This window comes from Larus michahellis, chromosome 2 (genome assembly GCF_964199755.1).
Source record: "Larus michahellis chromosome 2, bLarMic1.1, whole genome shotgun sequence".
In the NCBI taxonomy this organism is placed as follows: Eukaryota; Metazoa; Chordata; class Aves; order Charadriiformes; family Laridae; genus Larus; species Larus michahellis.
Window position 1 is genome coordinate 125735859 of NC_133897.1, and position 16825 is coordinate 125752683.

Sequence of the window (16825 nt, forward strand, 5' to 3'; positions counted from 1 at the left end):
AGAAAAGGATTCAGAGCAGTGAGGGGGACAAATGAAATAATCCCACACAGACCCCATTACTGGCCAAATTGATCTCAGTCACATGAAGAAGTTGTACATTGAGGTTCACATGTGAGGCTGTCAACCACGTGAAAAACTATTTTTCGTATCACTGAAGACCATCACAAGAACATATTTTAAAATCAGTTGTCAGACTGCTTACTGGGTTTGGTTAAAGAGACTAATCAAGCTCTCTCTATATTAAGTCTTATACAGAAGAACAACTGATTCCAAATAGTTCACAGTCTTCTCTTCCACATTATTCAATACTGTCACCAAAAATTTCCCCAAAGTGCTTTTCTTGCTCAGTACCAAGAGAACACTTCAACAGCACAGGACTCTCTTCACGTGCAATATCCCATGTTGTCATTAAAATTAAGTAACACACCTTGTATTTTAATTTAGGACTTCATCCCTGTTAAAAGTCAAAATTAGCAGTTAATAATGCCTAATTCTCTTCTTCCTGTAAATTCAACGATGCTTTTATCATTTTACCTAGGCTGCAGCTTGAACTCTCCCCATTAGCAAAGGAGTAAAGCAAACAGGGGAGGGTTGTACGTGTACAGTTTGGTTGTAGGCAGGACTTAATGATATCTAAGAAAATAAGAAACAGGAACAATGAAAACTGGAGGTCTTTAAGCAAAAAGACCTTTGATCAAAATAAATGGATATTGTAGGAAACTGAAAAAAGTTTTCTACAAATGTACTCATTTTACTATCTTAACATTCATTACCCCAGTATTTGCAGTTTTCTGGCATTTGCTTTCCTTATTTTTTAAATAATTTTACTATCATATGAATATTTCTTTATATATTGTCAATAGGATATATTAGTCTACACGATAAAGAAAAAAAATTCTAGGAAACAAATAATTTATTTCAAAAATATCAAAAAGGGGCACAAATTACATTGTCTTACACTGTTTATTCATAAATAAAATGCAACTTTTTCTTTCAGTTTCAACTAGGAGCAATTATTCAAAATTTAAGTGTGCTTCCTGAATGCACAAACTGAGATTAACTTCGAGGAAAGTAGCAGCAGCACTATTTTATATTTGTTAAAAAACTCAGAAGCAACCAAATGTGACCCTTTGAGCTCTATTCTGCTTACTATATTTGTTGAATTTATCATTTATTTATTGTTCATCATTGAAGAAATTCTTTGGTTTTGAAAGGGATATATACGAAGACTGATTCAATTGCAACACAAATGAGACCAATGTGCTCCCAAAATCTAAGTAGAAAGAATCAGAAATGCATTAACAATAAATATAACTTGCAAAGACAGAACAATGGATTGACATTAAATAATACGTGCAGATATATTAGGAAAGAAAATTGGTGGAGAAATGGGAAGTTGCAGATCTTCCACTAGTCACTGCTCAGAACCATTCTAGGAGGTGCCAGGTGCAGCTTGTGGTAACATGCAGCCTCTTTTGTCTGCAGCCTCTAGTCTCTTTCGGGCCTTCAGAAGTCACAGGTGATCTAGCACCAACAAATGGTGTTTCAGCAGACAAAAGAAGCAGCTGTTTTGCCTGATGGATCTTAGAATGAATGGCATCAGTGGAATCCTCCAGTAGGTTAGGGGTGGTGTTATTGCATTTTTCTAAAGACTGGAGTCAAACATGCCTAGAGACATTAGGAAATTATTGGGTAAACCCCTTGGTTGGACCCTGGAAAGTGACAGTTAGGGAAAGCCAGTTTATCTGTTTCCGGTATGGAAATCCTGTCTAGAACAGAACTGATGAAAATCCCAAGGGCACTGTCCTATTTCTTTGCAAATGCAGATGATCATAAAGCTAGACAGAAAACTGATCCAGAGCTTGGTGGGCACCTGGCTTTGAAGAAGTCTTTTGAAGACCCTTCTGCGAGACAACAAATGTGGATTTCTCTTCCACCAGAAAACTGATGTATCATTCCTATAGATCAGGCAAATCAGAAAAGGCTGCAACTATGAAGGAGTTATTGTAATAAGAAAAAGCAGTTGGTGGAAGGCCTGACACAAGGAGCTCTACCATACAAGAGGCCAAATAGGTGAGAATGGCTTCAGTGACAGAAAATGATTGACGATTCTAGCTAAGCTATGCATCTACATGTGATAATATTAGAATAGAGGGATCCTGCATCTTCAGTAAGCACATGCAGAGACAGGAGGCTTATGGACAGAAAATAACTATTCCTGAGCTAGTGTTTGCAGATGACCACGGTCTCCTACTCATGTCCCCAAGGACATGTAGCTAGTTATTGGACAGTTTGGTATGTTCTGCAAAGCTCTTTAGACTTACAGTTCCTCTAACAGAAGTGTGAATCCAGTCAAGACCACATAAGGCTGACTCTCCAGTGTTCACGGATACATGCAATTCAGGGTAATGAAAAATCCCCTTGGTCGTCTGAATTTCTCTGAATTACATCTGCAGATGCAAGGATAGATGACGGTAGTATGATATATTGGCTTGGCTAGTAGTCGGGTAACGTCTAGGGAAAGGATATGATGATGATCCACAAGGGAGGGTCATCACATAACACTTGTCCCTACTGTGCCTCACAGTTGGGAGATTTAGGCTGCATATGCTTGATAAGCATAACCTTGCTATTATGTGCTTCCATCAACTCAGTCCCCGGGCTCTTCCGTGATTAACTGAATAATTCCATTTGCAGGACATGATACCTAGCTCTGCAGTTCTGGGGCACTGTACATTACTGGCACTGAAGTTACGATAATCACAGCTGAATGGTCATGTAGCTTGTCTACATGATGACACGGCCCCTCAGGTCATTATTTGCAAAGGGGTCCAATCAGAAACTCAAACATTACAATAACATTAAAGCTAATCTTATCATGTAACAAACAGACTTTTGTGGCAGACGATTACTTCTCTGTCCTGGCAAACTTGGATAGTATCTCAATTGTTGTACTGAACTGTGGCTAGAAACCCTATAAAGCAAAAGAAAGAAAAGTAAATAAAAAATAAACACTCACTAATATCCTGTCTCCTCTGTGATATACCTCTGTACCAACCTCTGCTCTCACCTTGAATTTTATAAAGTGTTTTCTATAAAAAAAGAGATACTGAAGCTTTTACGGTATTTTGAGAAGCTACTTCATCATCACACTGACTGGCAGCAGGGAAAAGCAACTTAAAAAATGCTTTTTCATGCAGTAGGTGAGCAATAATCTATCAGGAACAAATTGTGATACTGCCAGAGCAAATGCAGGAAAAAAAATTTCAGAATCGTCACACAACTAATTCAAATTGAAGGGTATTAAACAGGATTTGCCCACAACTAGCTTGCACATTTTCTACACTGGATTCTTAAAAATACTCCTTCAAGATGTGCAACTACGAGGCTAAATTGATGGAATTCTTTCAGATATCACAAAAGGAAAGAAAAAAAATTGCATGGGGTGTGGAAGATGATTGCCAAACATACTGCCCTGAGATTTTCAAATTTCAATCATATGTTTTAATATTAAGTTCAGGGTTGAAAATATACACACTCCTTCATAAAAATGCCAATAGGGATCAGGTAATTTGGGTACCTGATCTTCAAAAGCACTAAGTATTTTACTGCATTGAAGGTGAATGAAAAAGGAAGATATTCAAACTATACCCGAGTTTGATTTGAATATCTTCCTTTTTTTTGTTTGTTTTATTTGTTTTACTTGTATACGGACTGGACTTCAACATACTTTCTTCTCAAGCTCAAGCTTATTCAGTTACACAATCTGGATGGATATTTTATAGTTCACACCACCCCACAAGTGAGTGGACTGGGAGTGCACAAAAAGTTGAGAGGGGACACAGCCGGGACAGCTGACCCCAACTGACCAAAGGGATATTTCATGTCATATGACGTCATGCTCAGTATATAAAGCTGGGGGAAGAAGAAGGAAGGGGGAGGACATTCTGAGTTATGGTGTTTTGTCTTCCCAAATAACCATGGCAAGTGGTGGAGCCCTGCTTTCCTGGAGATAGCTGAACACCTGCCTGCTGATGGGGAGCGGTTAATGAATTCCTTGTTTTGTTTTTGCTTGCGTGTGCAGCTTTTGCTGTACATATTATCTCAACATATCTCAACCCATGAGTTTTTTCCTCACTTTTACTCCTCCAATTCTCTCCCCCATCCAAACTGGGGGGGTTAGCGAGTGGCCCTGTGGTCCTAGTTGCTGGCTGGGGTTAAACCAGGATGACAGCTTTATACCAATACTATAAAGAAGCCTCTTCTAGATATGAAAATGTTGTTGATAATTGCTTTTCTTTTTTATGAAATGATAAAGCTCCTGACCCTCCCAGGTCTTCATTACCATCCTGTAGAAATCTGTTTGGTAGGTAAACCTACCCCTGTTAGAAACTGTCCCTGTTAGAATACAGCTGAACATATTTCCCTTCCTCATGATCATGTTAGTATCAGCACAGAATGCATAATCCTGCTATGTAGTGCGAGAAGTTGTATAGCTGATCTATCTTTCCATAAAGGGTTTACAAGGGCATGACTACTTCCTATAGAAATGTTGTCAAATCTTTTTTAACACTTAGGATTATATATGTTGACGGTTAGAAAAGGGTGCTTTTGATTATCAGATGTCTGTTTGAAATTTGCCACTAATTTGATGTGACTACAGCTAAACAGCGAGGTTTATTTCATGTGTTTCTGTAATAGACACAAAAATTTATGGGAGGCAACCTCATGATTTCATGAGATAAATGAACAATGCTAAATTGTTCTTTGTTATCATGATATCACAGTTGTCGATTGTTAGGTTCACAAACCTTCAGAAAACCTAAAAATTGCAAATGCCTAAGTGTTGCATAGTTTTCCATTTGGTTGGCATTTGTTTTGCTGTTCTATTGATAACATTTCTTGTGCAATAGTAGCCTGTCCTTTTCCCCACACCCGCTGCACAGTGTCGATGAAGTCAGCAGGAATGGGACATGCCGCACAGCTCCAGGCTGCCAGCCATGGGCCAGCAGGCTCCTACAGCCTGGGATGCATTTATTACACCCTGTTTTACAGGAGGCATTGCTTTGCTGGGAACAACTTCCACTTCCAGTAGAGTGGGAGCTCAGGTAGCATGAGATGTAACATTTTTCAGAAGAAACGGTTCTCCTTTTTATCAAGTATCTTGATACCAGGAAACAAAGCTAGCAAGCTTGTTCCAAAATGAAGCTTGCAGGCTGAGAGGAGAGGAAGAGCATTTACAATATGGAATTGATCCATTTTAAGCGTTCTAGTTGGCAAACGCGTTAGAGAAAAAAAGGAAAAAAAAAAAAAAAGATTTGAGTCTGCAACAGATAATCTGGCATGAATCGAGAACAATATTTTGTAGGTGGGCCCAGCACAAAGCAAGGTCCATTAGGCTCAAAGGACACTGCAACAGAACAATGGAAGCAGACAGGAAGTCAGCACTAATAAATATGCCCATTGGGCCAGTGCCACTGCCTAGCATGGCATAGATACATACAGAAGGATTATACACTAAATGGTGCAAACACAGTCCAGTCCATCTGTCATAAACATTAAGTCCAAAGGCCACAGGTGCAGATGGCACTAAAAAGTAAAAATTACACCCAGACAGAGACCACTTCATGTAATATGGAGAAGAAAAAAACCCAGCAAAACAAAACAAAACAAAAATCCAGTGATTTCTTTCCAATCAATAAATGTTCTCAGAATGTCCTTGGCAATCTCTGCTTCTTCCTTTCCCTCTGTCACTGTACATGCGTAACATACATTTTATTTCACAAAAGTACTTTAAGCATTCAGGACCATTTTTTATTCCGTTAAATAAATCTACTTGATATTTGGGCAAAAAGGCAAATAATTTATAGATTCAGTCCTTCATTCTAGTGTGTTGAGAATAGGATGTGTTTTTCTTTTGGAGATGGAATCTGTTAGGCTCCAGGTATATCTTCTTTGAAGAATGTTCCCATGCTAAAAAGTTTAATAAAAAGGAGGAGAATGTACTTCTCTCTCTAATAGTCCAGGTAAACAGAAAGCAAAGTTGCATCCCATTAAGTTCCAAAAAGAAGGAAATAATTTCTGCTCCTTAGTCATTTTACATAACACTTTTACATTACACTGATTTCTCATACTGAAGTATCTTTAATATGTTCACTATATCTCTGTAGATTATGTACATAACAATGTCTACACAGCACAGAAAACACCTTATAGAGGAGTTCAATCTGCCATAGTTTTCTTTTCTCAGAATCACCACAGGCTAGTAATCAAGAGCTAAGTGGGAGCAGAGCACCAAAAGAGGGCTCTAAGAACAGCCCACCCAAGTGAAATGAGTCCCCAGATAAAACACTGATACTCCAAGATTTTATCTTTCCAAGTCAACTGTCTCTCAAACCTGTGGAAATCAGGATTTCAAGTTTGTCTTCATTAGTCATTCTTTGGTGCAGTTGTTGAACTTATTTAAGCACTTCTCAGGTTGTCAGCTTATTAAATGAGGGATGCCAATTCTTTAGCTGCATTTACAAGAGAGTTTTAAAACCATAACCAAATGCAATGCATCTTTGATGGAGTGTTGGATAGTGTTAGATCCCTGGTTTAACAAAGAAACAAAAGCCGTCCAAGAATATAATCACAATTCTTGGCAACCCTAGTGTTGTTTCAGAAAAAGAAGTAGTTTTATTAATACAAAAATCTCTAAAACTTTTTTTTTTGCTAGAAGAACAAGCATTATCTTCTCATCTTTAGTCAGTGTTGTCCATTGTGCCTCATTCACTTCGCTCATGAAATCTGACATCCAGAAATCACCGAATAAACCTGATGCCTTTGTGATAGCACTAGCCATAAGATTATATAAACAGGTGAATACGATGTGCTACATTTCCTGTTCCTTCTGCATCTCCTAACAGCAGAACATCTGGATGGGACAGATTGAACATCCTGGTACCACCCTGTTGGTGTCCGTTCCAGGGCTGATCACATTGTTATCTTCCCAGCCACTTCCTATTATCTTCCAGAGTACAAATCCATACAGTACAAGACTGATTACAATGCCACATTCCCAAGTGGAGTATTTTCTACCAATGACCCAACAGAGCTCATGAACCCTTTCTGTTTCCTTTTAGTCCCCTGTCCTGAATCTTAATCATATTGATTTGGCATAAGGAGAAGACAGGCTTACAAATATCTGCTAATCGCTCCCTTTGTTCTACTATTTTCACTTCCAAACAAAAATGTGTCAGTTTTCTTACGACTTCCTTGACACTCTTCTTTCTTCCTAAGCAAAAATATTCACATCAAATTTTAGGGGAAAAAAACCAAACCATCAAATCAAACCAAGACACAGTTCAGAAACCATAGGCCATCGGTTAGGTTCCCTACCAACAGCTTTCACCATCCTGGTCAAACACCTGTACTCAGTAAATTTCCAACATCCCAGGAGCGATGGCAAAGAGTGCTCCACAGTAAGGATTCTTGCACCAGTCACAGGAGGTTCAGAGACCTGGGCAAACTATCAGATTACATCTAGAATGCCAAGTTTTTATATTTTCCATTATTACCCATGTGAAAATAATACTTTGCTCTTACAAAGTAGTGCACCATTGCATCTACGCCAAACTGCAAGGGAATCTCTTGCAACATTTAGAGATTCATTAAAGGTCCTTAAGAAACCTAGCTCACCTGATGTATGGGAAAGGGTGAGCTTCCTTAGGAGGTATTATTCACTTACAAGGAAAATTTAATCTCAAAAGTTGCAACACTATTGTTTTCTCTGGATTGCTCTGCCTAAATTTTTTTTTTTTTTTTCTGTAGGCATCTCTTCTCCAGATTAAACAAGCTCTGCTTTCACAGGGTCTCTTCACAGGGCATATGCTCCTGCCTCTAACCATCTTAGTAGGTCTCCACTGAACTTGCTCCAGTTGATCAACATCTGTCTTGTACAGGTGTACCCAGAACTGGATGCAATGTTCTAGATATGGCTGAATTAGTATCAAGTAAAGGGAAATAACAATTTCCTTTGATCTATTGGCTATTCTGCTGTTGATACAGTCCAGTCCTTTGTTAGCCTTCATCACCGTTAGCATATAGTGTTTAACCCGCTGTCCATCAAGACACTTAAGAAGTTATTAAACAGGATGGATTCCTGGACAGACTCTTGAGGAACTCACAGGCATTGAAGCAGAGTATGAACAATTAGCCACTACCCTTTGATTCCAATGATCCACCAATTTCTACTCATATAGTAGTCCATCCACCTACTCCATAACAAACCTGCTTGAATATGAGGATGTTGTGGGACATTTTGCTGAACGTCAAAGCAGATGACATCCCCTGCTCCACTTAACCACAAATCCAGTCAATCCAGTCATCTCATCATAGAATGCAATTGGGTTGGTCAAGAATTAAAATCCATATTACTCCAAATCACTTTTTTGCAAGAGACCTTGGTGTAAGTATACCGGGTATAAGCATTCACATTCTCTGTGGACATCTTTACCAACATTAAGCTACCAGGAAATCTTTACTCATATATTTCCTCTGAAGTATTATGAATCTGCTAGCAAAATGGAATATTTTTAACACATGAAATCACATGATTAACACTTCTGTAGGAGCACTACTAATAAAATTATTACTGAGAAAAATAGATAAAATATTTCTGTGAGTCAGGTTCATGGGAAATGACATGTGTTTCTGCTTCGTGCTGTTTAAAGCTGCAGCTAGGTTTTTAAAGACTTATAGCCATATTCCATCCAATTTTAATTAAACATCTTTTTAATTAAGTTTAACATCTTAATTCCTGGAACTAAATTAATGTCAATATGAGCTTTTTGATATCATGAAAAATATTAATGAGCTCCCAAGTAGTATTTCCATGCAAAAATTTCATAATGTTCTGTATATATTCATATACATATATATATGTCGTGGTTTAGCCTCAGATGGCAACAAAGAATATAGATATAAATTGTATTGTTAAAAATACAATATATAAAAACATAGATAAAAAGTTTTCAGAAAGGCTCATTTCTTTTTCTGGATCTACATAAAATCCCCAAACAATAGTCAAATAATGTAGTCAAATAACATTGCTATTCATTGTATTTTTACAGTGTTGGTAAGACGTAGTGCATATAATTAAAATTGAGATTTGTCCTTAAAGTGCAAAAGGAAAAAGTAAGACTATGTACTTGTTAAATATTTTCTATTCTGTGAAGCCTACTCTTAATATCCCCTTGCAGTACACTCAGTAATCACAAATATATACTATGGAAGATCTTTTTGAGGTATTACTATTTGTTCACAAAAGAGTTATTCTGTGAAGTAAAGGCAAACATAAGATTTGCTTTCAGAAGAGACTTGTTAAAAACATAAATGTCTTCAGAAATTACTTTGCTTGTAAACGTAATTATTACAAAAACTGAATTCAAATTTATTTGGTTTACAGTTAAGGTGACAGTGTGAATATTTGACCTCTTAGAAGTACATGGGTATAAGAGAAATGATTGAGAAATTTGCTATGAAAATTAAGTGATTTTCAAATTTTCTGAAAAGCCTTAACCCCACCTATACCTCAGGTTTAATGTTGACATTATAAAGGCTACCTCTCCTCAGCCTCAGGCCACCCCATACAACCTTTATTTCTTCTATTACCAGAATACGTAAGACACTCCAGACTTGGGTTCAGCATCCTATTGATTTCAGTGGGAGGTAAAGAATATCAAGGAGAGACTGCAGTCTAAAGTTTATTCTTGACACATGAGGAAACGAGGAAAAGAAAAAGAAAAGCCTAGTATTGACTTGAGCTGCACAATGAAAAAGACGGGTAACAAATTCCCAATAGAATACCAGGATAAGGTGAAAAAATACCAAACCCAGCTATACCATCCAATCTAACACAGTTAGGGAAAAGCAACATTTCTGATCCCTTAGGCACTTTAGAAACCAAGTTGCCTCCATAGATATGCTTCATTAAATGGTAGAACCACCAAACCCAAAACCATTATATTGATGTTTTCTTGTGATATAGAGGACATTTCCTAGAATTATGCCAGTTCCTTAGGCTGTCCTTTTATTCCTGAAAAGGGTGAAAAATCTATCTTTTTTCTCCCTGTGGAATGTTTGAAGTTAAAATTTATTTGCCTACATTTATCTTTTAATTTATTTGCTCTAATTTATTTTAGGTTATTTTTCAATCTGCAGATTGATAATGTAATTGCAGATAAGGAACACTAATTAACTCAATTTCTGGTGCAAATGACGCAGTTTCCTTTTTTTATATTAAGAGATTTTCACTAACTTGGCTATCCTGATTACTTATCATCGCTGACTGAATTAGTGCTATTTCCATCTTGACACAAGGACACAATTTTTTGATAAATGCTGGAAGACAACACACAACTTTATAGTCAAATGACAGATACCTCCATGACAGGTAACGCAAAAATGTTGGAAGTCACCCCTGTACACACATACACTAAGAATGGAGAAATTTATCCCTGTCTCAAAAACCAAACAAATGTTAAAAACAGCTAAATAGATAGGACAATTTAACTGTGCATAGCTACTTTGCAGGGAAGAATTTTTAGAAACCAACAAATAAATAAATCAAAGAGATCAGAAAAGAGGGGCAAAATGATAATATAATACTGCTATACCTGTAGGAACATATGATTGTAATAACCACAATCAAGAAAATATCAAACATTAATCTACCAAGAGACTGAGAACTTCAGCAATAAGATAGACCTTCTGTTCCTCAATCATGAACGGCTCTGCTGTAATCTTCTATATTTGGTCTGGATAAAGATAAGAATAGCAAACTTCTAGCATAACATTAGAGTTGACTGAACTACACATTTACAGCAACATTATTTTGGCCTCTAATTTTTAGGGGTTTATATCCCATATGTTACAGCAAAAAAAGCAGAGCAGATGTTCATGAAATTTAACATGTAAACAAACTTAATTGAAGCAATAGAAATACTTGGACTTGTGGAGTTCAACATTGACTGGCTAAAACAAGATCATTGAGTACTGTAAGAACCATATTAACTTCAGCTTTTCCACTACTTTTCAGGAAAAGTATTTGACAAGAAGGGCTCCCTCCCAACAAAAACAACTAATGAAAAATACGTTACGTAAATGAGTACTTCCACTGTGTCTCAGCAAAATACTTCTTACAGCCTTTTTACCCAACAAAAAATGAAAGATATGTGAAGAAGGAAACAGGAAAATATGTGTGCCAAAATGGTATGGACATCAGAAGTTTACCTGGGAAAAGAAGGTGGGTTTGACTTTTGGACTCAAGCCTATTTTCTCAAAACACAATCAAAGCCATGAGTGAAATCAGTACTAGAAGTTGTTTCTCCAGTTCCATTAAAATGAAGAGGAACCAAACAGAATGGAATGGAATTGAATCCAAACCTTTGGTAAGAAACCTGGACCCAAAATGGAAATCGTTATTTAACGTGCCACCACTCGTGTGCCATACTGTTAGATTAGACCCTGTGTTATGAAATAAATTAGATTATTTCTAAGTTTCCTTTGCCTCAGGAAAAAAAAAAGTTGAAACAAGCCTGTAGAGCTCCATGTCTCACCATTGATTCAAACAGCAGGACTGCCATTGACTTCGCCATAACCAGGATTTTACACTACACCTGTAAAGGGAGAGCTTTTGCAAAGTCTGTGATGCAATGACAGTGTGTGGGAAAAAAACATCACAGGTCAGATATGCAACAGCAGTTTATGACATCTCTGTCTCCTTCCTACCATTGATAGCTGCTACAGTTACCAGGGAATCCCTCCCCTGCAGTAATCCTCTCCTACAGCCCTCTGACCGGCACTCACACACTTATGCCATCTGACTCTAATGGCACACAACACAAGTGAGAAAGAGTTGTGGAGTCTCTGTCTAGTATTTGTCAATTTTAAGTGCACGATAAAGCACATAAAAAACCCCCACGGTTTCCAATGTATGGTTTCCTAACAATCAATTTAAAGAAGGGCATGAAAGGCAAGCAGAACAAGCGAAGAGGATTTTCAAAAATTTTTCCCATTGTATAGTAATATTCTCTCTGAATATACTGGGAAATTTCTCACAGAGCTCTTAGACAGCAGATGTAAGGCAGTATTGAAATCAAAATAGAACATACCATCTTTATCTGGTGATAATTTTCTTGGCAATTCTTTAATATTCAACAATTACCATTTAATAACAAGGTAGTTTTCAAAGTAGTTCGTTAAAGTGCAAGGAAACAGAACGGGGACAGGCAGATTGCTCTTTCTAGATCCACAGAAAGAAGCTTGAAAAGAAGCTTTTCAGAGATGAGCTTTTGCAGTTAATATACGTTGAAGGATCTTTTCATGCACAGACTATGCGCGGTGATTCTGTTCCTTGCTTTAAATCACAAAAGGAAACCACCAGCAAACAATGGCTTTAAAAAGTGAAACAAAAGATAATTCAACTTTATATACAGAGTCTATCTGCCTCTCCCTCTCTCTCTCTCTCTTTGTATATATGTGTATATACACAAAGAAAAGTCCTTTAAAACAACACCTAATGAAAATTATCCAAATTTGATACCTAAAATGAGAAATTATTTTTTGGTACTTTACCTTCAAGTATGTGAAAACTTGGTTTCTAAAAGTTAGCCTCTTTGTCATAATTTTTTTGCAACATAACAATCAGCTACATGCATTTGTCACTGCAATATATGTAATAAGTATTACGCATTGGTTTCAATAATGATTCCACAAAATAAGGTTTCCAGCACCTCTCTGCAAGCTATAACATGCTACAAAATGCATGTTGCTGCTTAAATTACTTTGTTTAAGCAAAGTCGTTATTGTATTATCCCAAGTATTTTTCAATCTATCTGTCGAAGAGGAGAGGAATATTGACTGTAAGCCACTTTAAGCCTTTACCACATTTTAAAGGAAAAGTTAAAGATCGAAAGTAGAGCATAAATACACAAAGCTCTGGCGCTCCACTTCCATTTCAGCACTCTGTACTGACCTCTGCTGGTTCATCCGTTGTAGCTTTCATAAATGTTAAACAGCTTACTTTTATTGAACTTTTGCCCTCTCTTGTTCAAATTCAGGGATAAAGTAAACTGTATCGCACCCTGCCAACTTCTCCCTGACTGAAGATTAAAAAGCGATCAAGCTTCCAACTATTGGGGGCAGTTTACCTGTAGTGGGTGAGACACTATGAAAAATCATCAGTTAGAAAAACACTAACATTACATATACAGCTGTAGAAAACTCCATCTTAACACTTTGGGTGTATTTTTTATGACTGAATAATTTATCACATTTTTTTTTAATTGAACTGCTGTCTCATGTTTGCATCATTAGTTGTTTGGTATATAAAATCTGGTTTTGTATTGTACAATACCCATCATCTGACCCATGATGAGGACCAGAAGTATTACTGCAACACAAATACCAAAGTTGTGAATATAAATTGATCGTCTTCAATCATGCCCATTTGACAGACTTCTACTTCAGAGAACACGCCTGTCTCCAGAAGCTTCTTCAGAAGAAATATTTGCTCTAATTACAACAGAGCTGGCAGCTTATCTACCGCATGCCAGTGGATCAAAGTACAGTAGCAAGTTTGACATTATAAAAGTATCACTGTAAATGTTTTGTCAATGTAAAGCCTGTCTTACTGGGAGCAGTGACATGCTCATCGCATCTTTTATGTTACTAAATGAAGTTCAACCAATCCACTTTCTAACTGATCACAAGAAAAAACAAATCTCTAGTTCTTTATGTGCCTTACAGTAAGGAGCAACTTTAGTTAGTCATAAGTAAGTGAGCAAACTTTTCCATCTTCATTTACCAAAGAACACTTTCATTGTCAGCAGCACTCAAAACTTTCCAATTTTAAAGGCCTATTTTTAGAATTCTTTGTTATGCAAGTCTTTAAGTATGAATAACATATATCGTGAGAACTTTGTTTTCTCTCACTGCTCCATTAGTGACTCCAACCAGATTTTTTTTTTTTTTGGTAAGTCACCTGTACTGGCTAGAAAATAACAACAATTACTGACCAGAAAAACAAAGCTTTGTTGTTCTGTTGGTATACATAGTAAGGCAGATCACATATTTTCAATTCAATTTCAGAACAGCAAGGTGACTATTATTCATGAAGCTATTTTGTGTAATAATGCATTTTCCTTTCATTTTTTCATAAACCACTCTGTAGATCGTGAACATAAACAAATCACTCAGATCATTCAGCATGAATCTGTAATATTTTTATACTGTATAAATAAATATCTGAACTACATCCATGTGGGTTTTTTTTTTTAAAAATCATCTCCCCCTGACTTTTTGAATACTCAGAGTTCTCTCTCTTTTACCGCCCCCGAACATTGCATCATTCCATCCTAATGCTGTCTGTGCTTAGAACCATGAGCGACACACCGAAGAAACCCTCAAGACCCTGTAGCAAGCAGGACTTTCCTCCACGGCAGCAGAAAGATGCCAGGTCCCCCCCAGCCACCCACGGCCGCATTTCCCCGATGCTGACCAGCAGAGGGAGGAGAGGGGGTGCCCGCACAGCCACGCATCCCCCAGGGTACCACAGCCCCCTTCGCCCGACCTCCCAGCAAAACCACAAGCGGCGGCCCCAGTTTTCGTGCCTGTGATGAAAACCCACACAAGATCTTACTCAGAAAACATGCTGGTACGGGTTTGTTTCTTATTTTTTTTCCTTCTTACCTTTACCTAGTGGTGGAATACGGGTGTCCAGAAGGTCGCTGTTGCCTGGTCTTGCTGGGTTTGCCACCACTCCGATTCTCGCACTGCTGCTTGTAGGATTTGGATGAACAACTGGATCTGATCTGCTTATTCTGTTCTGTGATAGAAAGAAAACATTTTAAAGTTCTGTCACTAGAACTGGGCCTTTGCTCAACACGTTAGAGCAAGTACATAAGTGTTCTCAGATTTGCAAATCAGCGTCTTTTTCCGTAAGTGGGAAATAGAAAATCTCATTAAGACTTCCTATAACTTACGAAGGAGTGAAAGACATTGATTTTCACTGCACAGGATGTTGACTGGATCACCGTGAAACCATCATCTTTCCAAGAGGTATTTTAAAGCAGTTCTTTTGGTCAGCTCTGTGCAAAATATTCCGCAACAGCCCAAATAACTTTTTTCCTTACCTCTGGTATCCCAGTGAGGTCACATTCTGTTAAAAACATCCTGTCAAGCTTGGTACAAAAGGGCTCCAAAGAATCAGAATGCAGAAGCTATGCAACTTGCTGACTAACTTTGCTCTGTGTTATTTACCAACCACACAAAGAAAATGCTGTCTATTCAAAACACAGTTCAAAACTCTCTTCACAGAAAGTGAGTGAACAAACAGTCCCATGTCCGATGCTGTAGTCACATCTCCCATGAGGCCCGGTGATAGCTCTGGGGCATGGGACGGAGTGACACCACCAGCAGTCACTACAAGGCACTTTTGTAAACAAGTTGTGTGTGCACGCAGAGGAGGAGGAGGAGGAGGGTGTCACTGTGTTACTTTTTGTCTGTCTTAATGTTAAACTATATTTGCCTTATCATCTCAGAAGTTCAGTCTTGCTTAGACTATTGGGTGCATTTGCTCTAGTAGTTGCATGGTATTTTCCTCATCATAACCTTTGTTTTCTTCCAAAACGGATCTGAAAGGAACATCTGGAATTAGTGCAGGATCTAGATTTGGAACCCTGGAGCCAGGTTAAGCAGCAGAAGCTAATTCAGAGTCTTACAGACCCATCACAGAAACCGACAAAGAAACTCAGTGGCTTAACCTACTTCACATCCACAAAATTCAAAACACCCATTGAAAGATTTTTGCTTTGGTTTGTTAAAGAAATAGGCCTCAGCTATAAAAGCCATACCCAAGTTTGAAGTGTTTGGTATTCTCAAAACTGAAAGTAAGGATTCTGACCCAACTTTATGACTTTGTCTCATTATGCAACTGAATTCTTAAAGCAATTTGGGGTTGCTCTGAAAAACTGAGGAACTTCAGATTTTGCATTTCAGTTCAGTATTTTCAAGTATTCCTAAAATCATAAACCCTCTCCATCCATTTTCTTTATTTTAAACCCATCTCGTCTTTTAAAACTCTTACCCCACTAGTCACAAAGCCCCACTTTTGTAAAGAAGAAATATCTTCAGCTGTCTATCGGAAGAGAAGTATCAGACACACCCAGTGCTTCCAGTACTGGCCACTGGCCTCCACTCACACCAAGCCACTCCAGTGCTTTTTTTTTATACTTACAAAAAAATCACAGACAACAACTATTTCCAGATATGGAAAGATGAAAAATTGTTCTCATTGATCTCTCTGTAATTTCGTTATTTAACTGTCAGACCAGCATTGGAATCCTCTTTCTGCCACCCAATCCAAACCATCCTTCTTTCTTATCTACATGGCAGCCCTTGCCATGCTCTCATTTTTTTTACAACTTCTTAGTAAATATTTTTCTTGTGCTTTCAAAGGTCTAAAAGACAGGTGTTATAAAACACCTGTTCTGTATGTTTGTGAAAGGACAATGTGAGACATGGTGACATTATGTTGTAAAATAAACACTAGTCTGTTTTTCCTTTTGTGGGATCTGGTTCTGCAGCATAAATGTGTATTCTGATCTCATCCCAAGTGAAATACCTTTATAAGCTTTTACAGGTTTTTGACATAGGTTCTTCCCAATCTTTATTCCATTATTTCATTCAAAGTATGACATAAAGGACACTCAACTGCTGATATACTTTAACAACTGAATCATTCATGACCAATAATTGGACAACGAAAGTATAGCTTTTGAAA

At 37.6% G+C, this 16825-nt stretch overlaps 1 protein-coding gene across 2 annotated transcripts in view; it reads right to left on the reverse strand.

Annotated features, from left to right (window-relative positions):
- Positions 1-15272, reverse strand: part of ST18 (ST18 C2H2C-type zinc finger transcription factor) — a 168458-nt gene extending 153186 nt beyond the window's left edge. For both annotated transcript variants that reach the window (XM_074577023.1, XM_074577021.1), the window contains exons 1-2: positions 15177-15272; positions 14734-14869 (exon numbers count right to left, since the gene is read on the reverse strand). In XM_074577023.1, coding sequence (XP_074433124.1) covers positions 14734-14869; positions 15177-15215 — 175 coding nt within the window. In that variant the 5' untranslated portion in view covers positions 15216-15272. The remainder of the gene's footprint in view (positions 1-14733; positions 14870-15176) is intronic.
- Between the last annotated feature and the right edge of the window lie 1553 nt (positions 15273-16825).